Source organism: Vombatus ursinus, unplaced genomic scaffold (genome assembly GCF_900497805.2).
Source record: "Vombatus ursinus unplaced genomic scaffold, bare-nosed wombat genome assembly UNPS02008996.1, whole genome shotgun sequence".
Lineage (NCBI taxonomy): Eukaryota > Metazoa > Chordata > Mammalia > Diprotodontia > Vombatidae > Vombatus > Vombatus ursinus.
In genome coordinates, this window is record NW_020948774.1 from 30,623 (window position 1) to 55,175 (window position 24,553).

Sequence of the window (24,553 nt, forward strand, 5' to 3'; positions counted from 1 at the left end):
CATCATTTTTCAGGGGAGATACATGGCACTTGAGCTGACTTTTGTAAGAGACAGGGTGGGGACGGAAAGCTTTCCAGACCCGTGAGACAGCTTAGGCAAAGGTGCAGGGAGGGAAGATGGGAGTGTTCAGCAAGAAGGACACTTTAGACAGAACCATAGGGTGTGTAAAGGGCAATAATGTATGCTAGGACTGGGTATAACACACAGACACATAATTATTATATGAAATTATAACAAGTGGGGCAGTCGCAAGGATAGAGGATAGAGATCTCCTGGGCCAGCTCAATACAGGGCGAGACAGGAAGCAGAAGAGTTAAGCTGAAGAGGCTGCTAAGCTACGCCCCCGACCACAGCTCCACCTTCACCCCAGTTTTTAGCCAATCATAACCTCTTGACCAGCCCCACCCCCGGCCACGCTAATACAGCCGAAGCTATTCGAGTAGTACCACCTTCCCTCCTGGAGAGAGACTTCTGATTGGATACACTATCTTTTCTCTCCTCCCTCCCTCCCTGCCCAGATTGGACCCCCGCGTCATCTTTGGACCTCAGAATCCACTCGGGGACAAGTGTGTTAATAGTCGTCGAGATGGAGCGAAGCTTCGCCGGCCGCCGGGCGCTGGTCACCGGAGCGGGCAAAGGTTGGGCCAGGGCTGGGCTTGGGCTGAAGATGGGGCTGGGGCAGGGGGTCGGGGGCAGTGGGGGCCAAGCGGTCTAGACGGTTGAAACCCGGACCCATCCCTAAGTGTCTCGGGACGTTGCAGGCATCGGGAGGGACACTGCCAAGGCGCTGTTTGCTAGCGGAGCCCAAGTGGTAGCAGTGAGCCGGACCCAGGAGGACCTGGTCAGCCTGGCCCAGGAGGTAAGTGGGGATCTCCGAGCCCAGCAGTCCTTTCCAGCCCCAGCCCCGCCCCGCCCCTCCCCGCCCACTAGAACTTTGCCCCAGCCATCTAGGCGCGTGAGTCTGGAGAAGCCAGGCTGCTCGACGCCAGCTGACCCGCGGGTCAGCCTCTTCAGTCACCTTCCTCCTGCCCCGCCCTCCCCACCAAAAACAGCAGCAAAAGCCAGGGATCCAGAGGTAACAGAGTTGGACTTAGGTGCAGAAGACCTAGTTTCACATTCGAACTCTGTGCCTTACTTCCTGTGTGACTACGGGTATCTTTACACTTTTCGGACCCTCTGTTTCTTTATCTATAAAACGGAGATATGATACTGACACACAGTAATAATAGCCGACATTTACACAATGCATTTGAAGATTTGCAAAGCCCTTTATACACCTGTGTCTTTTGATCCTCACAACCATCCAGGGAGGTAGGGTATTATTTTTTTTTTAACTTCTCTGTGGTTTCATTCATAAAGAGAATTACTGATGAGAAAATTCCTTCTACCAGGGAGACTGCTGTGGTACTTATGGCCCTAAAGAGTTGCTTGGGGGATAGGGGTGGGGATGGGAGAATCAAGCAGTTAAATGATTCGTTCTGGGTTACACAGCCAGGAGGGCTCAGCAGCTGGGACCTGAACCCAGGACTTCCTGACCCAGGCTGGCTCCCATCTAAGCCCTGATGCCTCTCAGTTACTATTATTATTCTTATTTTACATATGAAGAAACAAGCTTAAAGGAGTTAAGTGACTTGCTCAGAATTAGTAAATGTCAGATGTGGGGTTCAAACCCAGGTCTTCCCGACTCCAGTAATAACATTCTCTTAAGATGTCTGCTGTACAATAAGTGGCATATACAGAGTGATTTTTAAACTTTGCACGTAGGCTATTATATTTCTTTCTTTTTCGATCTCTCTTCCACTCTACCAAATTGATGCTGCAGGTCTTGAGGGCCATACTGTGAGAATCACCACCCACTCTTAGCCCCCTACACCTGTTCTCTACACATTCATGTCCACTCATCTGATGACCTCCCAGGTCACACTTGGGTACAGCCTTGGGACTCCACAACACTGGACTGTTTCCAGAGGCTGAGGCCACTGCTGCTCCCTGCTCCTTAAGAAAGTACTTGAAGTTATTTGGGGGCACAGTAGTAGCTCTTGTGGTGACATGCACAGAGGTATGAGGGGGCAGCTAGGTTAGCTAGGTGCTGCAATGGATAGAGCACTGGCCCTGGAGTCAGGAAGACCTGAGTTCAAATTTGCCCTCAGCCACATACTAGCTGTGTGACCCTGGGCAAATCACTCAACCCCAATTGCCCGCCCCCCCCCCCCAAAAAAAGTGTATAGGGTGGCAGGACAAAGAGCCTTCAGTTTCCTTGAGATATCCAATTCTGCTTCAGTATTTAGAACTAAGACATTCTGTTTTCTGAGGGGCCTCAAAGTGCCCAAAGACCATTGCCAGGAGCTACAGGATCTGCTGGAGAGGCAAGGAGCACCTCCACCTGTCACTCATTTTGCAAGCCTTCTTAAGGTACTGCCACTCCATCATTTTAACCATTAGTGGAAACACTCCTAGAATATGGGAGCCTATGGCCTATTCATTATCATCTGACCATCTCACTTTCCCACTGTCATTCCCCAATTTGGTGCCTCCTTCCTGAACTCCTGGCTGGTATCAGGAACTCTCTACCATGGGAAGCTTTTCTCTTATTGTTGCCTAATAACCCTTTCCAATCCCCCTGAAGTGCCCAGGAATAGAGACTTTATGTGTGGATCTGGGAGACTGGGAGGCCACAGAGCGGGCTCTGAGTACCATCGGCCCTGTGGACCTGTTGGTGAACAATGCAGGTGTAGCCTTGCTACAGCCTTTCCTGGAAGTCACTAAGGAGGCTTGTGATAGGTAAGCCCTAGGGGTTAAAAAAAGAAAAAAAGCAGGGCCCCAGGATAGTGGGGAAAACCAACCCAGAAAAGGCAGACCCTTGGAATCCAGTCTGGAATTTTTATAATTCTCTCTTGAGTGAGAATCCACCTTATCTGCTCAGCTGAAGAAAGTAGGCTGGGCCCTGGGGCTCTGAGTAGAGAGCTATTTTCCCTTTTAGCTATGACTGTGTTTGGTGTCTATCCCCAGGTCTTTTGATGTGAATTTTCGGTCAGTGGTCCAAGTGTCCCAGGTGAGTTGTGACACAAAGTTTGGGAATTAAAACAAGATGGGAAATTATAGCATACTTGAAGTCCCTTGTTCAAACTCCTTCTCTTTCACCCTTCTGTTTCATTCCCCTGCTTTTCTCCTGAGTTCTAGATGGTCGCCCAGGGGTTGATAGCCCGAGGCGCCCCAGGAGCTATTGTCAATGTCTCCAGCCAGGCCTCCCAACGTGCTGTAAAGGACCATGCCATCTACTGTGAGTGCCCACCCCTTTAGCCCTCCCTCATCGTCCTTTTTCCAGCTGCTCAATTCAACAATTTAAACCATTAGGCCAAGTTTCCTGTCTTAATTTAGAATAGAAGAGCTAAAAGGAACCTGAGAGATCATATAATCTAATCTCTTCACTTTACAGGTGAAAAAACTGAGGCCCACAGAAGTATCCATAGGGAATTGGTGAAAGGGAGGACTGGAAACCAAGTTTTCTTATGCTCAGGCCAGGGCTTAATCTTCCAGTTACCCCAGGCTCCTTCCAACCCTTGAGTTCTCTAACTCTGACCATCTTGGTCAATCAACAAGCATTTATTAAGTGCCTACTATGTGCCAGGCACTGTGTTAAACACTGGAGATACAAAGCAAGGCAAAAACACAGTTCCTGACCTTTGGGTTCCTCTCCTTCTCTATACACTTGCCAACTACCTCTTTTAATTCTCCTAAATAACTGACTTAACTCTTTTACTCTCTCCCTCTCCACCCCGTTATCCCTCACCAGGCTCCACAAAAGGTGCCATGGATATGCTAACCAAGGTGATGGCTCTGGAGCTGGGACCCCACAAGGTAAGATCTGAGACATCTAAGTCTACTTGTTATAAGTCCAAAAAGGGCCTCTCCCCAGCAAGAAATAAAAGTCCTCCCCTCCTCTGCCGTGGTCAGCCCACAGCTAGAATAGTCTCTAAAGTTGTGGGTGCCACATTTTAGGAAGTACATTGTTAAGATAGGGTTTGGAGGAGAGGCTGGATAGAAATGGGTCTCAAGTTCATGTCCTATCACTTGAAGGAACTGGGAATGTTTAGGTGCCAAAGTGGATACAGCACCAGGCTTGGAGTCAGGAAGACCTGAGTTCAAATCTGGCCTCAGATACTTACTAGCTGTTTGACCCTGGACAAGTCACTTTACCCCAGTTGCCTAAAAAGAAAACAACCCCAAGAAGCCCATAGAAGAAAATACTGAGGGTGATATTTTGTCATAGCTGTGTTCCCATAATTGAATGGGTGTTTTTTGGAAGAGGTATTAGATTTGTTTGCTATGGTCCCTGTGCATGGCACATAGTAGGCACTTAATAAATTCCTACTGACTGATTGGCAGAGTCAGAAGGAATGGGTAAAAGTTACAAAGAAGCAAATGTAGGCTTACTATCAGAAAAAAAAAAGCTTTCTGAAAGTAGAACAAGGAAGTGGGGGTAGGGGTCTTCAGACAAAAGCTGGAGAACCACTTGACAGGTACATTGTAGAGAGGTCCCTTTCAGCTCAGATCCTGAGATTCCCCAGGCTTGCCCCAGGTGTGGCCATGCCCCTGAAGGGCCAACCTGAACCCCTCTAACCCAGATCCGAGTGAACACAGTGAATCCTACCGTGGTGATGACTGCCATGGGCAGGGCCAACTGGAGTGACGCCCAGAAAGCAGAGTCCATGCTAAGCCGAATCCCACTGGGCAAGTTTGCAGGTGAATTGAGGGTGAGCAGTGGGTCCTCAAGGCCAAATGCCATCCACTCCTTCCCTTCTCCCTCTAATTGTTTATGTTTTGGTGCCTTCCAAGAGGCCTGGGACAGAACCTTAGTCCCCAGCACTTGCCATGGGTACAAGAATGCACAATCCTCTTTAAAAGGGGCAGGGGCCCTACCATGGCTGTGAAGACACAGCAGTCTCCCAGCCTCTAGATATCGCCCTATTCCCCCTGCAGAGGTGGAGGACGTGGTGAACGCCATCCTTTTCCTGCTGAGTGACCAGAGTGCCATGACTACTGGCTCAGCTCTGCCGGTAGATGGAGGGTATCTGGTGGGTTAGGAGATCTGCATCCTGAACCAGGGGAAGGCATCTGCTTTCTGTGCCTTATTAAATGTGTATCATCTGATCCTTGAATGCTTATTCTTTGGCCTGAGGAGGGAGGGGGAAGGGGATGATGATGGTATTGCAGAGGGCAAGTGGAGGAGAGGCATTGGAACACCAGTGCCCGGGCTCTTGGGGAGTCCAGTCTGGTCCAGGCTGTCAAGCACCCAAAGTCACCCTACAGACTAAGCTAGATCTTTGGGCTCAGGACAAGCTGGGTCAGAGCCAATTCGGGGCTTTTGAGGGAAAACTATCTGAGGCTGGCAGTAGTTTAAGTGGGACTCCTGTGCATACAAAGTAACCATCCAAAGTAACCAAAGTAACAGAGACCCCAATAGGGAATTAGGGAGGTGGGGGCAGAAAAGCAAGCTCTCTGGTTAGTAGATGGTCAGCTCCCAAGAAAGGCAAGGCCTGTGTTCATGGAGAATGTTTACTGTATAAAATAAGGGATGATGGCCCCGTCCTAGAACCCACAGTCACATACTTCCCTCCCTGCCCTCCCCCCACCCTCCCCAACCTGGGAAGCCCAGCCCAGGGCTGCCCTGGTCATGCCCCTTCTCCTCTCTGAGAGAGACCCTGCTCCCTCCTGTGCTAGCTGGAGGCCTGGGCTCCTGGGTCCCTGGGTGCAGAGCAGAGTGGGAGGAGGCTTCAGGCTGTGCTTCCCAGGCCTGGGTAGGAGGGAGCAGGGGCTTCCTCTCTTCCTTATCAGCCCTCCCTCCAGCCCCTCCAGGACAGTATGCCCTGTTCTTTGTGCTGATCTTCCCTCCCCAGAGCCCACACCTCCCCTCCCCACCCCCCTCCCTCTATCTTCCCACTCCCTGTACCCACATCACATCAGACTGAAGGGAAATCAAACATTTCAACAATGACACCATACTTGGAGGTCTGGGACACTGTCCCAACCCCCTGGCCCTTGGGCTCTTAGCCCTCCTCACCACTCAGGCCACCTGGGGTAGGAGACTTTGGGCAGGGTTTAGAACACAGTACACTTCTTTCCAGGTTTCTTGATGGGTGGGGGACACAGCACTGCCCGAATAGCTTCATCAAATACTGTCTTGAGTCCCCGCTGAGTCAACGCTGAGCATTCCAGGTACTTGACAGAGCCTGGGGGCAAGTGGAAAGGGTCTCAGGGTGAAAATGAGGGTGACAGCATCCCTACCTTGTCACTCGGCTGACTTTTCTCTTATTGTTCCTTGCTACTGCCCACTGCCCTTACTTACCAATCTCTCGGGCCATGGCCAGGCCCTGGGGGTAAGTGATGGGGGCCAGCTTCTTGTCCCGAAGCCGTTCAATGGTGTCCTTGTCATCTCGAAGGTCCAGCTTGGTGCCCACGAGGATTATTGGTGTGTTGGGGCAGTGATGTCGTACCTCAGGGTACCACTATGGGAAGTACAAGATGCTAAGATAGGCTGTCCCATTTTTGTGGCCCCTGTTCTCTAGCCATGGGCCTCTCCCCCTCCCTGGGCCTCATGCTTCTGAAAAGGAAGAAAAGAGTAGTGTTCCTAGCATAGCTTTCCTTCCTGCCCTTGCCCACATAGTACCTTGGCACGGACATTCTCGAAGGAGGCTGGACTCACCAGGGAGAAACATATCAGGAAGACATCCTATGTAGGAAAGGGTGGTCAGTGGCTTGCTGGTGAAAGAAGTCCTCCCCACCCTCTATTTTACCCACCTTGCCCCACTGTAAGATCCCAACCCTGACCTCTAAGTCTGGATATTAAAATCCCAATTCTCCTCAGAACCTCAGACCCCTGAGTACTGGCCCTACTCAGCCTGGGAGGGAGAGAAGGTAGGGAACTGCAGGGACTACATACAGTCTGGGGATAAGAGAGGGGTCGAAGCCGGTCATAGTCTTCCTGCCCAGCTGTGTCCCATAGCCCCAGGTTCACTGGCTTTCCATCTACCATCACATTGGCTGAGTAATTGTCGAAACTGGAGGGATAAGAGATGGAAGTCAGAATTGAGGGATTTGGATCCTGGATCCCCCCAGAGTTCTGTATAGGGATCTTCAGAAGTCATAGCCTCACCACCATTGCCCTGCTCCTCCCCGCCCCTTCAGAATCAGGAACATTGTGTCCTCAGGAAATGTAGACTGTAGCAAACTCTCATTTGCCCTCCTGTCTCCAAGGTCTTCCTATCTCTTGCACAGGCAGGGGCCAAACCCACACATGTATCCCTTTGGTCTAGTTGGATGTCTTCAATTGCCCTGTTCCAAAACCAGAAGATTCCCCAGGTTCTAGATGCTCACACAGTAGGGATGTACTCTCCAGGGAAGGCATTGGTGGTGTAGCTGATTAGCAGGCATGTCTTCCCCACGGCTCTTTAGGGAGAAATGGCATAAATCTGAGGTTGATTCCCCAAGTCTTGCCCATACCTTTCCCCAATGAACCCACCCACTTGATGAAGGTTCTCCCCTTTCTCTTGGGGATATTGCACCCTCAAGGTCTGGAATGAGGAGACAAAAGTCTAGATAAAGGTTGAAATTGTGCGGTCTCCCATGCTTCCACATTCCTCCCCAGGTCCAGCTTTTCTGGGGAGACCCAAGAGGTGGAGAATAGAGAAACAGAAGTTGTTGGGTGGGGTAGGTTAAGGTAGGAAGGGAGTGGTGATGGGTATAACAACTCAAGTGAATTTAGAAGGGAAGAGGAGAGGGGCACCTAAGACAGTGCTAGGCTGATTCTAATAGGCCTGGCTCACTAGTAACCTCAGGTCTCAGTTAGAGAGGGTAGGTAGGAGGAAATAAGTGAGAACTGGATCTCCTCAAAGTCCAAGACTGTAGGTAGAAGTGGTAGGGAGATGAACTAGTTATTCTTTCACTGTCCTCTACCTCCTGGGCCAATACTGATGCTCAAAACTAGAAACAGAGGGGAAAGGGCTGAGGCATGCAGGGAGGAAATTCATACTCAATTCAATACTCTGGTCAAGATGCTAGGAATACAAAGGCAAAAATCAAACAGTTGACATCCTCAAAGAGTCCACTTAAATGAAAATGCGTGTGGGAGGTCTGGAGATGGGTAGGAAAAGAGGAAATGGAAGAATTTCAGAGTTGGAAGGGACCTCAAGGGGTCCTCCAGTTCATTCCTACCTGATGTAAAAATACTCTCCATAGCATCCGTCCCTGACCAATAAATAGTGATGCAGGGGGACCTTCCCAAGGCTATCACTCCATTTCTTCAGCCCCTCAGGTTATTGCCCTCCTTTTCTGGGACCTGGGTCCCCCTCCCTATCCCCTTCGTGCTGACCGAGGGGCCGGCCAAGGGTCTGACCAGTCCCAAAGAGACAACGCTGCCAGGGCGTGGCACGTGTGTGCCCTTAGATGGGGGCGGCGGGGAAAGGGTGGTGGGCAGACCCACCGCCCAGCCCCGGCTGCACCCCCCGAGCAGGTGTCAGCCCCATCACCTGGCCTCGTGGGTTCTCAGCATCCAGAGAGGGTGCCTTTTCATCCCCCCTGGACCCTGCCCCCACCCACCCCGAGATGCAGACCCACCCTTAGTATCCCTGCACCGGCCCCAGCCCCTGCCTCTCTGGCCAGGGTGGCGCCCCAGACCCCGCTCACTGGTGCCCCAGAACCGGACCCCGCCCCCCGGCACCCCCAGAGCCAGATCCGCCCCCCGCGTCCCCAGAGCCGGTTCCCCCGCTCGCCCAGGGCTCACCCGTCGCCGACCACCACGCATTTGATCGCCTGCATGTGCCCGGGGCCAGGAACCGGCTGCGCGGGAGCCGGGGTCTGCGAGCCGAACCGCAGGGAAATGCCCCAGCGCCGCAGCCACGGCGGGGACTGGAGAGTCTAGGGGGCCGAGCCGAGCAAGCGAGCGGCTGTGGCCGGAGACAGCCGAGCGCCGCCGAGCGCCGCGGCCGGAGACAGCCGAAGACCCGAGGCTGGCGAGCGGGAGGGCGCCGCGAAGGTGGGAGGTGGAACCCTAGACCTTTCCCCGCCCACTCGGGCGGAGGTGACTCCGTGGCCCAGGGCCACTGGGGTGACAGGGGCTTGGCTCCTCCCAAATAGGCTCCCTAAGACCTCTGGGATGGGGAACTCAGTCCTGCCTGGTTTTCTGGCGATGCGGGAATGGCCCCTTCCACACCCACAGCGGGTGCCCGGTGGCAGGGGCCGCGGGAGGACACGTCCGCAGGCAAGGACGGAGGGAGTGAAGTGACCACTGCAGAGGGCAGGGATCCGGCCAGGGCAGGCCTTTTGTAAAACCTTGCTGTTATCCACCCCTGCCCCTCCCCAGTTGCTAGGGATTTCTCTCCAGCAATTATCTTGCATTCTAATTATCTGTGCATCGAATGTATCCTGCCAGTAGACTCTTAAGTTCTTCGAGGGGACTATTTTGGTTTTCTTTTTGTAACCCCAGCACCTAGCTTTGTGCCTTGTCCATCAAGCAGGTCTTTTGTTTTTTGAGTTTAATTTGAGGCACTTTAAGAATGGGGCAGAGCCCCTTAGTAAAGGAGGGAAGAAAAGTTGGATCTACAGGTCACATAAAAGAGGAGCAACCGCACTACACAATCCACCACTCATGGCCAAGCTCTGCTTGCTTCAACATTATGAAGCTCTCAGTGTTGGCTACTTAGGCTTCAGTCAAATCTCCAGCTCCCTTTGCTCGCTCTTATCTACACCAAAGCAGTAGCTGGGATGTGCCTTAGAAAGATACCCTCTGGAGCTGCAGGCAGGGGCCAGCCCAAGGATCAGTACCTTTTACACAGCAGGCACTCAAACATCAACCGCTTAATGATTTTGACTGAGTAGCATAAAACTTCGACGATGGTGGGGGACTTTTGGGAAGCTTAAACGTCCCTGCAGAAAATAACTTTAACAGGGTGGTGGATTTTGGTATCCATATACAAAGATACTCAGATGGTCTGTAACCAAGCCTTTGTTATACAAGAAAGAGGGAATTCTAAGGCCCCTTTCTTTGAAGCTGCCAAAGATTGCCACATGGTCACCACTGCTAGACTTCGGGGAAAAGACTTACTAAGGAAGAGGCAAGTCTTAACGATAGGCAGCCCAGGACAATAGAAATAGGGTCTTGTGTTCACGGAACCGGATGCTCCGGTCCTAGGGAGATGCACTGGCACCAGAAGCTCTGGGTGTATCATGAAATGAACAAGCTCTATATTTCAGAAACATGCCGAACAATAAAAAAAAAATCACCACGCTAGGTACAGGGCTGGGCCCCGAGAGTGTGCCAAAGAATGTCCACTGAGTGAGTCCCAAGGTTAAATTTTAAAAGTATCATAACATTATCTGCTTTGTAAGTAGCACATGTCACACACACACACACACACACACACACACACACACCCAGCTATCTTGGGGAGAGATCTGCAGAGTTCAAATTTAGTTCTCCAGGTTTTCTGTCATCTTTCAGCACTCTCAAGGCACATGATTCTCAAAATAGGTTGCAGGGGCAAAGATTGGTGGCTGTCCTTTTGTGCTCGAAGAGGACCAAAATGGTATCACTATGTCAGGGTCAAGGTGCAGTGTGTTGATTGTGCCTGATCAGATCAATATGAGCCCAGAAGGCTCTACCATAGGTTAGGCACATAGTCCATGTGAACATTTAGAGTGGCAATGTTTCTAAATTTGTGCATCTCATGTTTCTTTTGAGCTACAGCAAAGAAGGGGCAGAGAAGGGAACTGTTAAGTTCATGAGTACCTAGGAGCAGTTGGCCAGCTGATCTGCCATATAAAAAAAGGCACTGCCCATGGATTTGCTTCTGACACAGTGGGCACTGACCAGCCAAGGCCCCTAGCTGGAGACTTAAACAATTCACTTGGGTCTAGTCTGGGTGATTCCTTTTGGACAATGAAATTCAAATCACATAACTAAATTGCATTTTTCAAAAAACACAGCATGGTAGCCTCCATTCTTCTTGGTCATCAGTGTTGCTTTAAGTTGGAGATGGGACAGGAAAGCCATTTTGCCTGGTGTAAAAGAGGTGAAGGAAGGGAAGAAAGTTGGGAGAAACCCAGATCTCCCACCTCCCTTGACAGCAGTTCTCTGTCATCAACTGTACATCCACCAGGAATCCTCAGAAGCTCTGGAAGGTCTCATCCTGCACTTTCATCTTAGGTCTCAAGAATGATGCAGGAGATGGAGGTTGTCTCATAGGCAAACAGATCCAAGTTCCCTTTGTGCTGCTGTCAGCATTCCCCATGCTTTATACCCAGTCTCAGAATCTCCCCTAACTCTTATTAGTTGTCAGGTTTGGAGTCCCCAGGGGAGAACCCTGTACATAAGCCAAGATGGCATTCTGCAGGAAGCTGGCTCGCTGGGCCTCTTCCTCCCGAAGCCTGTTGATCTCCATATTCTTAAGCCTCAACTTTTCCCTGATAGAAGCGTTCTCACTCTCTCTGTCTAGCAGGGCCTCTCGGTGGCTGCTTGACATCACTGTGGGGAGAGGAGAAATTCAGTGAGGGAGAAGCAGTGGTCTCTTTGTCTGAGCCACATGTCTTGTGGAGCCAGTAGGCCAGGGGTAAGAGGGACTGCTACATGAGCCTGTCTCCTATCACTCAGGAATGAGGGCCCAAGGCCTTACCTTTGATTTGCCTTTCCAGAGTTGCAATCTTCTCCTTTAACCCTTCCTGGGCCGTTCGCTCTGCCTCCAAGTGGCCGATCTGCTCCTGCAACTCTACTCGAACCTTGTTCACTTCGGCCACCTTCTCCTGTTCCTTGTTTCTCAGTTCCTATTGAGGGAAATACTGTGAGGAGAGAAAGTGGGACCCCAGCTGTGGCCTCTCTGCAGGGTCTAGAGGGCCCTACAGACACACCTGCTGCAGCTCCTCTAGCTGCCGCCTTAGCATTTCCATCTGGAGGCTCATCTGGTTGTTCTTGGCCTGGCTTTCCGTCACGGTTTGTTTCTGCTGGAGGCAATATTCCTGAGCTTCATCTCGGGCCTGGGACATCAGCCTTATTTTCTCTTCCAGATGAGTCATTTGCTGTTGCTACAAGGTCCAAAGAACAATGACTGGGTCCATGTTGGAAGGATGGATCACCACCATATACCGTCACCTTGAGAGACCTTCTCTAGAAGGCTCCTGCTTTCCCCTTCGACACTTGGAATTGCCTTATTCATCCTTTCAGGGCTTCTTAAAATCCATCCAATGAACCCCAACCCAACTCTGTAATGCCTCTTTTACTCCACAACTCCACAATTCTTACACAGTAAGTAACAGGCCAAGATCTTTACAACCAACCCCTAAGAGCAAAGAACTGTTCAAATTCTTTTGTTGCGTGCAATACTGCTTGAAATCAGTAGCTGTGGATTAAAAATCTTTTAATTAGAGAAACTAATTATTGCAATGGTGTCTGTTGCAATAGAATTTGATCCGTAAATTAAGCTGGTACTTGTTTAAATGTTGTTTTCTCATATACTTTTCATGTGTATGTCCTACCTCCCCCATTAGACTTGGAACCTCTTGAGAGTGGGGACTCAACTTCTGTTTTTCGGATATCTTATTTTTGCCTTCTCTCCTGCAATAACAGTAAAGGGCTTGGCTTCTACAGTGCTGATCAACTCACCATTTCCAGGCGGACTTGGGTCTTGGCCTTCATCATCTCCTCCTCTGCCTGACCTCGCTCGGCCAGTACAGCTTTCTTCACTTGGCTCACCTCCTACTTGGGTACAGACATGAAACCTCTAGGCTGCCCATACCCATCCTCAGGGATTGACCCTGCTCTGGCCACTTAGCAGGTCTTTGGCCAAAGTCAGCCCCAAAAGGATTTTATGGGGAAGGAATTCCCCATAAAGAAGCAACCTCTACCAATGCAGATGAACAATGGTTCTTCACCTTAAGAATCAGAGAGTTGCCTGGGGGCACTGAGAGGTTAAGGAACTTGCCTAGGGTCCCCAACCAGTATGTGTCAAGGGTGGGACTTGAACCTGATGCTATCCACTTTGCCAGGCTATTTTTCAACTTTAGCCTGGAGCTCTCAATTATTGAACTGAATTCAGCTATTTTCTTAAAAAGGCCTTTTACCAGGGGATCTCTCCCACCCACCCCCCAAACACATTATGAGAAATAAGTGGCCTCAAAACAAGGCAAGATTCTTTCACCCTTTGCCCTAAGCCAGAGGTAGTGAACCTGTGGCTTTGAGGCCACATGTGGCCTTCTAGGTCCTCAAGTGTGGCCCTTTGACTGAATCCAAACTTTTCTGTGAAGTTTGGATTCAAAGGGCCTCACTTGAGGGCCTAGAGGGCCACATGTGGCCTTGAGAGCCTTCACACCCCTGCCCTAAGCGCCTTCTGAGAAGAGCCAAGTTCAAGGCCAAAAGGCCTCCAACTCTGCCACTTCCAATCCAGTTGCAGCCTAGCTTTGCCACTCCTGCTTCCTAGATCACCTTCTGGGTTTCTAGGCATTTCTCTTAAGAAGATCACACAAAGGGCAGATGCTGGCAGAGAGTAAGGGGGTAACTCAGGAGCCTAGAAGCCAGATATCCTTGAATCTGTGTCCACCAGACTCCTGCTGTGACACTGAAGTACAAGGAGGGTATGGGGAGGGGTGATATCTACACAGGTCAGAGGGTATTTCCAATCTCTTACCCTAAGATATGTTAATTGGGGGTCAGTGTCCCACTGCCCCCCTCCATTATGAATGCTCACCTCCTCCAGGGAGCTTCGAATCATCTCCAGCTTTTGTATCCTTTCCCGTAAGCACCGTTCACTTTCCTCCATGTGACGATTCTTTTGTTCTACCTATTCAGTAACAAAGATGCAGTGCTTGAAGCCTTGAGAAGCCCTGCTTCCTAATTCTTTTCCCAACAGCCTCTGGAAACAGTTGCTTTTCTGAGCCCTATTCACTTCCTTCTCAGAAGAGCCAAGTTCAAGGCCAAAAGGCCTCCAACTCTGCCACTGGAGAAAAACTGAGGTGGGAAAGGATTGTTCACCCATTTGAAAGTGAATTCATTTTCAGGAAGAAATTAACTTCCTAATATTATGATGTGCTGAGCTGCTCTCCTTCCTTTTAGGCAGGTTTTAAGTCAGACAGGTAGCCTGGGAAAGTAGATACTAAGAGACTGGGAATTAGGAAGCCTCAGTTCAAATCCCTACACTAACTACTTAACCAGTTGACCATGGGCAAATCACCTAACCTCTGTGATCTTCAGTTTACTAATCTGTAGAATGGGGGCTAATAGTATTTGAATGACCTATTTTCTAAGGCTGTTGTGAGGATTAAGTAAGAATATATGATAAGTTATTTTGTAAATGATAAAGCACAATTCAGCTATTTTTTTTTTTTACCAGAGTGAAAAATAAGTGGAGAGAGAGATTTTCCAGTGAGCAACTTCCTCTACCAATGCAAATCTGCACCTTCAGGACTGAAAGGCTATAAGTGACTTGTCCAGGGTAACATAGCCAGTGTATGTCAGAAGCTGAACTCAGGTCTGGATGACTCCTAGTCCAACTCTCTCTTCACTCTGCCACACTCTTTTGTTCAACAAACTCTCTATAAAAAAGATGAGTGTTCTATGATTAACCTGGCATCAGGAGGCCTGCGTTTGGTTCTAGCTCTGCCACCACTTCTTGGGTGACTTCTGGCAGGTTGCTTTACTTCTCTGGCCTTGCTTCCTCCTCTGTAAAATGAAGAGTTTGGGCTAGACAGTCTGGAAGGTTTCTTCTTGCTTTTTTGCTATTTTAGGATACTATGACTGCCCTAGTTGGCTGGGGAAAACTACAGCTTCCCAGAAGCCACCCCCTCCCCCGAAATCCCACTAGACGGATGTGTTGAAGGTCAGCTCAGTGATGCCCCTGGTGGGTTTGGGAACAGCAATAAGCCCTACGAAAAGTTGAGAGGCTAAGGAGGCTCCAAAGTTCTGCTTCCCCACAAGAAGGGCTGTGGGTCCTTCTTCACCTCTTTTAGTCGAAGGCTCTCGGAATCTTCTAAGCTTTGTTTGAATCTCCTCTTCTCCATTTCCAGGCGCTCTGGAAGCTCAAAGTAGGGAGATGTGGGTCACACCCTTCCAGAGGAGCAGCCTAGTGCCCCTACGTGACCCTGCTGTCCCTTGGTGCCTCCCCCCCAGTACTCACCTTCAGCCTGAGTTAATCGTAGCTTCAGCTCCGCTGTCACAGTGGTCAGTTCTTGCTTTGTTAGGAATAGCCGCTCCTGCTGCATCTTGCTCTTTCGCTCTAGTTCATCCACCTGAAAGACCGACATTATTTAGAGCAGAGGTGTCAAACATGTGGTTCCCCAGTATAGCACGAACCAAATTAAAATGTGATTGGGAAGTATTTTAATAAAAATACAAGAAAACCTAGCTAATGTTAATATGTGATTTTCTAAGTCACTATGTGGCCTATAGGGATCCTTATGTATATTTTAGTGGTTCCTATTTCTGTGTGAGTTTGACATCAGTGAGGTCAGGTCCGCTCAGCTCTACCTCCTGGACAGCTTTGCCAGGACAGAGCTGCTGCTCCTTAGCTGGAGCATTCAAACATGCTCCCCTTCAGCCTGTTAGCCCTGGCCTGGCCCCCTACTGTACCTGGTTACGTAGAAGCATATTTCTTTCATTGGATGCAGCTAATTCTTTCAGTAGTTTAGATTCCCGATCTGCAGCTTCCTAGGGGTACAATTAGGTGAGAAGTAACTGTTCTTCCACACCTCTGAGACAACACCCCTCCCAATTTGTCCACCTGTTGCCCAATCTTCCCCCCTGATCAATGAGTCCACTGTACCTGTTGCTCTAGCTTCAGTTCCTTGGATTGTCGCTGTGACAGGTTTATTTGCTCCTGCTGAGCAGTGGTCAACAGTTCGCTCAGGTCTTGGACCTTCTGCTCAGCCAGGGCCAAGGCAGCCTCAGTCATTTGCAGCCTATATGACAGGAGAGGAGGTCTATTGGATCAGTGCCTATCCAGTGCCTCCTGGGTACAGCACACTGGGTTAGGCACTGGGGGAGGTCAGGAGGATAAGAAAAAATACAGGGAGCTATAAAAGCAATATTACATCACATAACAAAGGCACCAGAGAGTTGCAAAACAAAGTGCTATGTGAGGTCCATGTGGGAAGCCTATGCTTAGGAGGGATGCTTTTTAAGACTCTGTAGAAGTTTCTTTTGACTGCTGCTTTACACCCATACTCTTCAGCCTGAGACCCCATCACCAACTGTCCCTCCCCCTGCCTCCTTCCCTATCACCTTAATTTCTCTATTCCAGTTAATCTAATCCATCTAAAAAAACCAAACCAAACTTACTCATTCCATCAAGTACACCTGTAGTCCTTTCCTCCTCTCTGTCAGTCCACATCCCACCCCACCTCCTTCAAAACCCAGCACCAAATTCTTTCTCCAAGAAGCCACTGGGGATTAACCCAATCCTACTTTAACTCTTCCTTTATTATGCATCATTTTTTTAAGCACACTTGTTGCCAATGGTTCATTATTTTCCTCTGGTGTTCTGAAATGCCTATGCCTCTGTGTTCTCATACCCTGACTACTCTGTGAAGGTCAGAGACAGAAAAGGTTTTTAATATCTCTTGATGTATTCAGGGAGCCTACAGGGTACCTTAAACTGTCAACCTGCCTACTCCAACCTAGCCCACTATATACTTGGCCTTGAGGGAGTTGATGATGGAGTGACGCTCATTCAGGGCCTCTTGAAGCTGACCCACTCGGACTGCCGATGTCCTAAGGAATGGCAAGAAAGCTGATCATTGAAAAAAATCCATATATCCCATAAAGCAGCTGCCTCTCACCTCCTTATGAACCACTCACCTGCAATTCCTGGAAATCTCTTCTCTCTGTTTATCAATTGTATCCATCAGGTTCAGGAACTGGGGATAGAATAGACATAAGCCATATAAAAATGGCGAATCCTAATACTTTAGTTGAGATCTGGGACAAAGGGCATGATTCTAGATCAGCAGAAGACTAAGCAGTCCTCAGGTCATGACAAGGAAATAAGAGCATCTACCCTTCTAACTTCACACCTCATCTATCCCCTTTGGATATCCCCTGTGGCATTGGGGGGTTTCTGGGGTATAACAGCAGAAAATGGAGTCAGGAAAATAGGAGAATCAGATGAAGGGACTTGAGAGAAAACTCTAGGGAGACATTGGAAAGGTAGCACTAGTCCTCCCTCCTTCACCCCAAAAAGGAAAGGTGGATGGCATAGCTCATGATGACCAAGAAAAGGATGAACTACCAAAGGTCCCTGATTTAACAACTCTTTTCCGAAGGAGGAGAGAAATCTTAAGGAATAGGAAGGGGAAAAGACACTTGGCTTCTCTTCACCTACATAAAGTCTATAATGAGCAGGGCAAAGGAAATCATCTCACTGAGGGGAAGCAATAAAAACACAAGCACAAACTGCAGATACATGGCCAGTGGCCAGCTTCTTGTGGGAGGAGTCTGTGCTCTGGGCTGCTTCCTCCTGAAGACACAGGTGAGAAGGAAGACTGCTTACCTGTTTGGACTTCTCTTCTTTGAGGTTTTGGACTTCTTTGCTTAGCACATAGGTCCGGATGTGATTCTCCTGGAGTGACATCTGCCTGTCTAGGTTGTGATCCATGGCTTGTTCTGTCAGAAGACAGCAGTGTCACCCCCACACCCCTCTTCTCTCTGAGATAGCTTTCTCATCACTTGGCAAACAGCTGGATAACCCACTGGTAGCCAGACTGCTCTTTTGGCCTGTCCAGAGACTGCAGCTGAGGACAGGTCTCAGGAATCCTGAGGACCACCAACCAGATGTTCTATCTGTTCTGGTCACTTTTACAGATTACTGCTATTATAATAGATGAGACACATAAATAATCCTATATGATAAATAAGCAGGAACTGCATGCAATATTGCTTCAGCAGTCTTACCTTCTTCTGGAATTTTCATTTAGGGTAATTTAAAAATGAATTAGCATTTCCTAAGAATACTCCAACTGAGAAGATGTAGGAGGGAACTTAGGATTATGCTAAGGGGGAAGGCGAAACTGGACTATAACTTTTCATTTTCTTTGGATGACTGACAAACTGGAATCTTGTCCCCAAGTGAATGGCTGAAAGTTTAGTGCACCATTATTTTTCAGTAGTATGGCACAGTGGAAAGTGTCAAACTAGAGGCAAGAGACCTGAGTTCAAATCCTGCCTCAGACACTTACTAGCTAGCCAGGTGACCCTGGGCAAGGCATCCTCTCAGAACTTCAGTTTCCCCATCTGTAAAATGGGGACAATAACAATTGCATGACAAATCCCCCATAGGATTATTGTAATGAAAGCACTTTTGTAAGTCTTAAAACATTATATAAATATGAGAAGTTACTATTATAGTGGCCCTTAAAACCTCCAGGGAGTCTTGCTTGTATAGATATGGTCTCAGGGTCCCGTGGAAGCAATGACTTCCCCAGCACCAGCCCAGGGAAGAGAGATCAGGACAGAATCCTCACACTATGTTGACTTCATCAATAATAATTGCTAGAAATTACCAAAGCACTTTACATATGTTAACCAGGGATGGGGAACCTTCAGCCTCGAGGCCACATGTGGCCCTCTAAGTCCTCAAGTGTGGCCCTTTGACTGAATCCAAACTTCATAGAACAAATCCTTTTACTAAGGGGATTCCCCACCCCCTGGTTAACATATGTGAAGTGCTTTGCAAACCTTAAAGTCACATTAAGCCATAGGACCTCTATTTCTGAGCTACCTCATTAGAAATTTGGAGATGTTGGAATAAAACCTACTACTTCCTGTGCTTTCACAAAATACTTTCTCTTAGGGAGAAGGCCTTATTCTATCAATAGACAGGTATGGAAAAGAAACTTCTCTACTACATACTAGTCCTATGCAATTAGATTCTTCCCTACCCAGCTGATGGTTCTGCAAAATATTTAGCTTCCTCAATAGAAAGGGTTCAATTGAAGGGAGCTGTCAGGTCTGAGAGTTGGTTTATGGCCCATTTCAAGACACAGTTCTGAGAATCCAGTTTTCTCCAGTCCTGCCACTTACCAATAGCTTTCAAGACATCCCCTGGGATGTTGTTCCCAGCTAGCTCCAGCTTCCTTAGGGTCCTGTTGTTGGAAAGACAATTTACAATTGCCCGGCCTCCCAGGAGTCCAATGTTATTCCAACGAAGATCTGAAGGGGAAACATGACAACATCACGGGGACAGAGAAAACCACCAGAGGACAGAAGAATAGAAAAGAAGTCTTGCCATCAGTTGCGAATTGTCCCATTCCAACTAGAGGGGCTATGGAATCACAGAGAAGGCAGTTATGGAGCCCGAGGCAGAGCAAGGAGGCAGTGCAGGAAGAAAGGGACAGAGCTAGAGCTTTGGTTCAAGAAGGTGAAAGGAAAAGCTCTATTTCAAGTTACCATTTCCTCCCCAGTTAGAAGTGCACATATGCTTACCTGTCACTTTTTGAAAAACATGAGAAGTACAACAGCAGGAGAAGAAGGAAAGATGGCAAAATGCTTAGAGTGGTCTGGGTACAGAGAGGGTTGCTAACATGTACAAGTAAAACAACAGTGTAGGGAACATATGCTGATTCCTGGTTTACCTGGTTCAGTGAACAGAGAGCCAGGCCTGGAGTCAGAAAGATGTGAGTTTAAATCTGACCTCAGATACTTACTAGGGTGTGACCCAGGGAGAGCCTGCTGGCCTCGGTTTCCTCATCTGTCACAAGGGGATAATAATAGCCTCCCAGAATTGTTGGGGGATCAAATGAGATGGGATTTGTAAAGTGCTTTGGCAAATCTTAAAAAGTGCTGTAAGAAATGTTAGCTATTATTCTTGTCATTGTTCATTTTCCAGAGAGCATCCCAAGTTTCCTTTGTACTCTAGAGCACAGACCAGCTCCATGGCCAGGGGAAATAAAGAGAGACAACGCTCCCCTGCTGCTGGGTCAGCAGGGCCAGGCCTGGATGGAACTTGCTTACCTAGGTCTAGGAGAGTGGAATTGTTCTTCAAGGCCATGGCCAGCTCTTCTGCCCCCTTGTGGTTGATTTGGTTGTTTCGAAGGTCTAGTTGCTGCAGCGTAGTATTCGCCCCAAGGCCCTCACAGAAGAGAGAAAAACTTTCTTCCCACATCCCCAGGTTGTTCCACTCTAGAATAAGGCTGCAGAAAAAAGCCATCATCAGGGCTGAAGAAGCCTGGCATAGAAAAACAACCTGTACCCATGAAGACTCATGGAAATGAACGGGAGAATGGTTTGAGAGCTTTTCTCTCTAGGAACATCCCTGAACCATATTGATGAGGTATGGGCAGTGGGTCACCCTCTTACCTTTGGATAGCCTTGTTTTGTCGGAGGAGTTTGCCCAGAGCCTCAGCCCCTTCAGCTCGAAGGTTGTTACCCTAGAACAGATGAATGGTCAGTCATTCACCCTCCTGAAGGCTGGACTCTCAATGTGACAGCCTTACCTTCAGAGTGAGCCTATCTGTGTGCTCTACCCTGCTACAAGGTGAAACTGGAGCTAAGCGAACCTTTAGGGGCGGTCCCTAAGACACTGCTGAAGGGAATTAAGGACTGCCTTTTTAAAAAAGAAGGTATGTTTTCCTCAAAGTTGGCATCACGTCATTCCCTCATGGGACTAGTGCCACTCAATCATTCATTGATTCATTCAACACTATGTAATAAGCACTGTAGGAGATATATGATCTCTACCTTTGAGCTTAAACATTTTTGTGAATTCAAGATATATGTCTATAATACAATTAGACAAACAATTCTGAGGCCACATATAAGCTAGGCCATTCAAACAATATCACTGTAACTGTCCAAACTGTCCAAAACAAGGCTAATCTGAAATGGACACCATACCCCACAATAAATATTTGCCAATCTCCATTTCCCCCTCTATCCTCCCTCATGGCTCTTCAGGTCTAGTGTTACTGTGAAGAATGTTTCTATCTGCTCACCTTTAAATCCAGATATCTGACTACTGTGTTTGAACAAAGTCCTTGTATGAGCAGTTTGGATCCTGTAAGAGACAAGGAGTTGTTTTTTTTCTTGGAATACAAGGGCTTCCCTGGGTCATCTCTTATATTCTTCTTTTCCTATCTGTAGCCAACTACTTAGACCCAGGAAAGAGATTTTTTATTTTCAGTTTGGTCATGACCATAGCAACAAGATGCTATTCCAATTCACTACAATCAGTTACCCAAACTGACTACCAGGTTAGGAAATCCTAAGGCTAAGACTTGTAGGGATTCTCCCATTGATAATAAGAAATTACATTTATACAACATCTTAAAGTCTAAAAAGCATTTTCTCAAGCTAAAATCATATATTACTCAGGAAAGGTTGCCAGGTTTCAGGCAAGGAAACTGATGTTCATGGAGGTGAATTGTTATTAGACAATAAGCTTATTATTTCTAAGCCAATGCACAGAGTTTGGTATAAACCTAGAGGAAGCAAGAGGATGGGGTAGTGGTCTGGTTTTTGTGGAAGTCTAGGGGCTATAGAGAAATATCTGGCCTCAAGTCCCTTGCAGAAGAAGGAAAAACTTTCTTCCCATCTCCCTAAGTTGTTCCACTCCAGAGTGAGGCTGGGAGAAGAGACACCATGAGAGCTGAAGGAGCCTTAGGGCATTTGGCTTCTGAGTGGGAACTTTAGTAGTTATGGTCAGTAAATGAAATGTTGATAGAAATATCAGAAAATCTATGTAACTGAACCTGGGACTGGGACAAGGAGTTCAGAACTGCCCAAGCCCAGACAGCAGCTGGAGGTTTCAGAATCTAACCTGGCCTCTGACCAAGTACCCAGAACCATCATTCACCTTCTTCACTCATCATGCAGTCACTTAGGATGACTGCTGAAAATAGAACGTCATTTTGCAGGAGCTTGCCCAGAGCTCCACAGGTGTCAACCGACAAGCTCTGGGTGGCCAGGTCCAGCTTCCTCTTGAGATGGCCCTCCTGCAGATCACGCAGCTGCTTGAGGACTACTTCCTGAGGTTCAGCACCACTGTCCTTACATAGTCGGCTATAGGAACGGCGGAACTCCTCCATTGTCCCAGGAAAACTATCTGGGCTGCCTCACTATGTTCTTTATAGTCCAGCTTTTCTGTGGAGAAATTCCAGAATGAGAGAACTAGCAATTCCAAAGCCTCACAAGTTATGAGGTGATCAACTCCATCCTTGGGAGAGCTGAATGATGTTCCTACGCCAAGCTGCCTTTATCATTGCTAACTTAAGATATACACAGATAAATAAAACACAAATTAGAATATGATAAATGCATAACAGGACTATAAAGTGCTACAAGATTGGATGATGGATAACATTACAGTTTCTAACAAATCACTTTAAGATTAGATATGGGAGATACGGTCTCACCAGATGAGGAATACAGGAGGAAATTAGAAAAAGCAGGACAAGTGTTGGGAAGTCATTAGGTCCTTCTTTCTCTTTCCTACTCTCCTCCCCCCTCCCCCCAAAAAAATTCCAGTTCAGTTATTGTGGTAGATAAGGGTAGGTATTGATAACAGCAGGATGGGCTAAGGGATTAGGGAGGGGACCCACAGAGGAGATCTACATAAAATGAAGTTCCTAGGTATGTGGGCATTGTCATGCTGGAGGTCCTCTTGTTTAGTGGGATGGTTCCCAGGGTAAATGGAGAGGCCCTAAGGAAGTTTAAGAGTGCAGTGCAGTCCTAAGTATATTAAAAAGTCAAGAGGGGCAGCGAGGTGGTGCAGTGGATAGAACCGAGGACATGAGTTCAAATCAGACCTCAGACACATGACACTTACTAGCTGTGTGACCCTTGGCAAGTCCCTTAACTCTGATTGCCTCACCAAAAAGCCCCCCCCCCCCCAAAAAGGCAAACCATCACCAGCAACTTTGACTACCATCTTCCCTTAACCCCCAGCAGAGACAAACTAGAACCCTGAACCCAAGAGCCTTGGCCATAGCAGTGCCTCCCAAACCACCAGACCTGCAACCCCACCCCCCTGCAGCTATCACTAAGGGGAGAAATCATTGTGGAGAGGGGGACCACCTTCCTTGTCACTACCTGCAATAATTGCAAACTACCACCAACAGGCAGATAAGTACAAGGGCCCTGGGAGTAGCAACATGCCCCAAGCCCATCAGTCCAGCTTCTAGCTCAGCTCCATCTCACAGCAATTGTATGGAGAAGCAACTTCTGTGGAGAAGGGACCAGCCATCCTTATCGACTATCAACCAGCTGCCACACACATGGGCAGGCAGGCCAGCCAAGCTGGAGTAATAAGGCATCCTGAGAAAGAGACAGGAGGCAGGCATGGGCCAGGCAGGTCAAATTCCATCACCATCTCCCCTTGAACCCCAATGCAGACAGCCCAGGACTCTGAACCCAAGAGCTTTGGGAGTAGCAATGCTTCCAGCCCTCAGTCATCATCCTGGGAAGCATCCCCTGTGGAGATGCAGCCTGGCAACTGTTCCTGCGGGTGCTCCAGCCCCAGCTACTGAAGACCCAGAAAACAAAGTTCTGCCCCAGAGTCCTTGGCACTGTCAAAGAGTACAATATCAGAAACTGCTGTGATTTTGTCAGTGGCAACAACATTAAAGAAGGGGTATTACCATCTGCTTTGTCTCATACCCTAAGGACCATCGGACCTTTTCCATGTGACTTGCAGCTGAAACCTTCCACATGTGTGGTCACCTCCATTAGAATGTGATCTCCTTGAGAGCAGGGCTTGTCTTGCTTTTCTATCTCCACTGCTTAGCACATAGTAAGTGCTTTAATAAAATACCGATTGCATTCTTTCTTCGTGAGAGAGTAGTATATTGGGGAAGACTATATGTAAGTATGGGGAGAGTAGTACTCTGTGTAAAGGGGGATATATAGGACAGAATGTTAGTAACAGGGATGGTGAGGCAGGATGGTCTGTAGATGAGGGGTTATATGGGGGGTCGTATAGAAGAGGGAGCAGTATATGAACAAGGGTAGTGTTTGGTGGGGTCAGTATACAGGAAACGATGGTGTAGAGAGGGGCAGTGTAGTAGGGAGATGGAGGAGATGGAGACAGAGACACAGATGGAGAGACAGAAAGGCAGAGAGAGAGAAGTGAATGGGGGAGGAGATAACATGAAGGAGGCAGTGTATGCGGGAAGCAAGTACTGGGGGGGGGGTTTGGAGAAGCCACTGAATGGGGGAGGGGGTAGTGGGTCCAGGGTACTGCAAGGGGAGGGGGCAGAGGAGAGGAGGGCTGATGACGTGGTGGCCCCCACCCCTCCTCCGCAGGGGGTTGGAGCTGTTTCTGACTCCTGGTTACAGGGTAAGAGGTGGGTATTGGTAGTGGGGTCGCATCTGCTTTCCGCTCTCCCTCCCCCCCCCCCCCCCCCGGGGGTGTGGGGGCCCCCCCCCCCCCCCCCCCCCACCGCGGGGGGGGGGGGGGACCGCCACCTCACTCACCGGCCGCCGCCAGCAGCGCCTCGGTAACCAGGAAGTGCGGGATGCGCTGGGAAAGGTAGTTCAGCCTGAGGCCTGGAGGCGGTAGGAACTACAAGTCCCAGGAACCCTCAC

At 48.7% G+C, this 24,553-nt stretch overlaps 3 protein-coding genes across 5 annotated transcripts; 1 reads left to right on the forward strand and 2 right to left on the reverse strand.

Annotated features, from left to right (window-relative positions):
• Positions 1–478: 478 nt before the first annotated feature.
• LOC114034536 (L-xylulose reductase-like) lies at positions 479–5,151 on the forward strand. 2 transcript variants are annotated; one of them, XM_027850276.1, is made up of 8 exons: positions 479–638; positions 762–859; positions 2,627–2,781; positions 3,010–3,052; positions 3,181–3,280; positions 3,794–3,858; positions 4,626–4,754; positions 4,981–5,091. In XM_027850276.1, the coding sequence occupies exons 1-8, from the start codon at positions 587–589 to the stop codon at positions 4,996–4,998; spliced, it is 660 nt and encodes a 219-aa protein (XP_027706077.1). In that variant the 5' UTR covers positions 479–586; the 3' UTR covers positions 4,999–5,091. The 2 variants fall into 2 exon arrangements, with proteins under 2 accessions (XP_027706077.1, XP_027706076.1); XM_027850275.1 differs by having other exon boundaries at positions 484–638; positions 4,626–4,743; positions 4,981–5,151.
• Positions 5,152–5,642: 491 nt separating this feature from the next.
• RAC3 (Rac family small GTPase 3) lies at positions 5,643–8,897 on the reverse strand. 2 transcript variants are annotated; one of them, XM_027850150.1, is made up of 6 exons: positions 8,780–8,897; positions 7,375–7,446; positions 6,941–7,058; positions 6,668–6,730; positions 6,347–6,506; positions 5,643–6,230 (listed from the first exon to the last, which is right to left on the reverse strand). In XM_027850150.1, exons 1-6 carry the CDS (start codon positions 8,812–8,814, stop codon positions 6,100–6,102), a joined length of 579 nt encoding a protein of 192 aa, XP_027705951.1. In that variant the 5' UTR covers positions 8,815–8,897; the 3' UTR covers positions 5,643–6,099. The 2 variants fall into 2 exon arrangements, with proteins under 2 accessions (XP_027705951.1, XP_027705952.1); XM_027850151.1 differs by having other exon boundaries at positions 6,170–6,230; positions 6,343–6,506; positions 8,780–8,887.
• A 2,042-nt stretch (positions 8,898–10,939) lies between these two features.
• On the reverse strand, positions 10,940–24,526 carry LRRC45 (leucine rich repeat containing 45). The gene is made up of 18 exons (XM_027850196.1): positions 24,443–24,526; positions 21,825–22,111; positions 20,965–21,026; positions 20,330–20,400; positions 19,985–20,163; positions 19,055–19,183; positions 17,526–17,638; positions 16,835–16,893; positions 16,670–16,747; positions 15,801–15,936; positions 15,608–15,685; positions 15,156–15,267; positions 14,980–15,050; positions 13,731–13,823; positions 12,650–12,742; positions 11,899–12,072; positions 11,667–11,814; positions 10,940–11,518 (listed from the first exon to the last, which is right to left on the reverse strand). Exons 2-18 carry the CDS (start codon positions 22,054–22,056, stop codon positions 11,313–11,315), a joined length of 2,034 nt encoding a protein of 677 aa, XP_027705997.1. The 5' UTR covers positions 22,057–22,111; positions 24,443–24,526; the 3' UTR covers positions 10,940–11,312.
• Between the last annotated feature and the right edge of the window lie 27 nt (positions 24,527–24,553).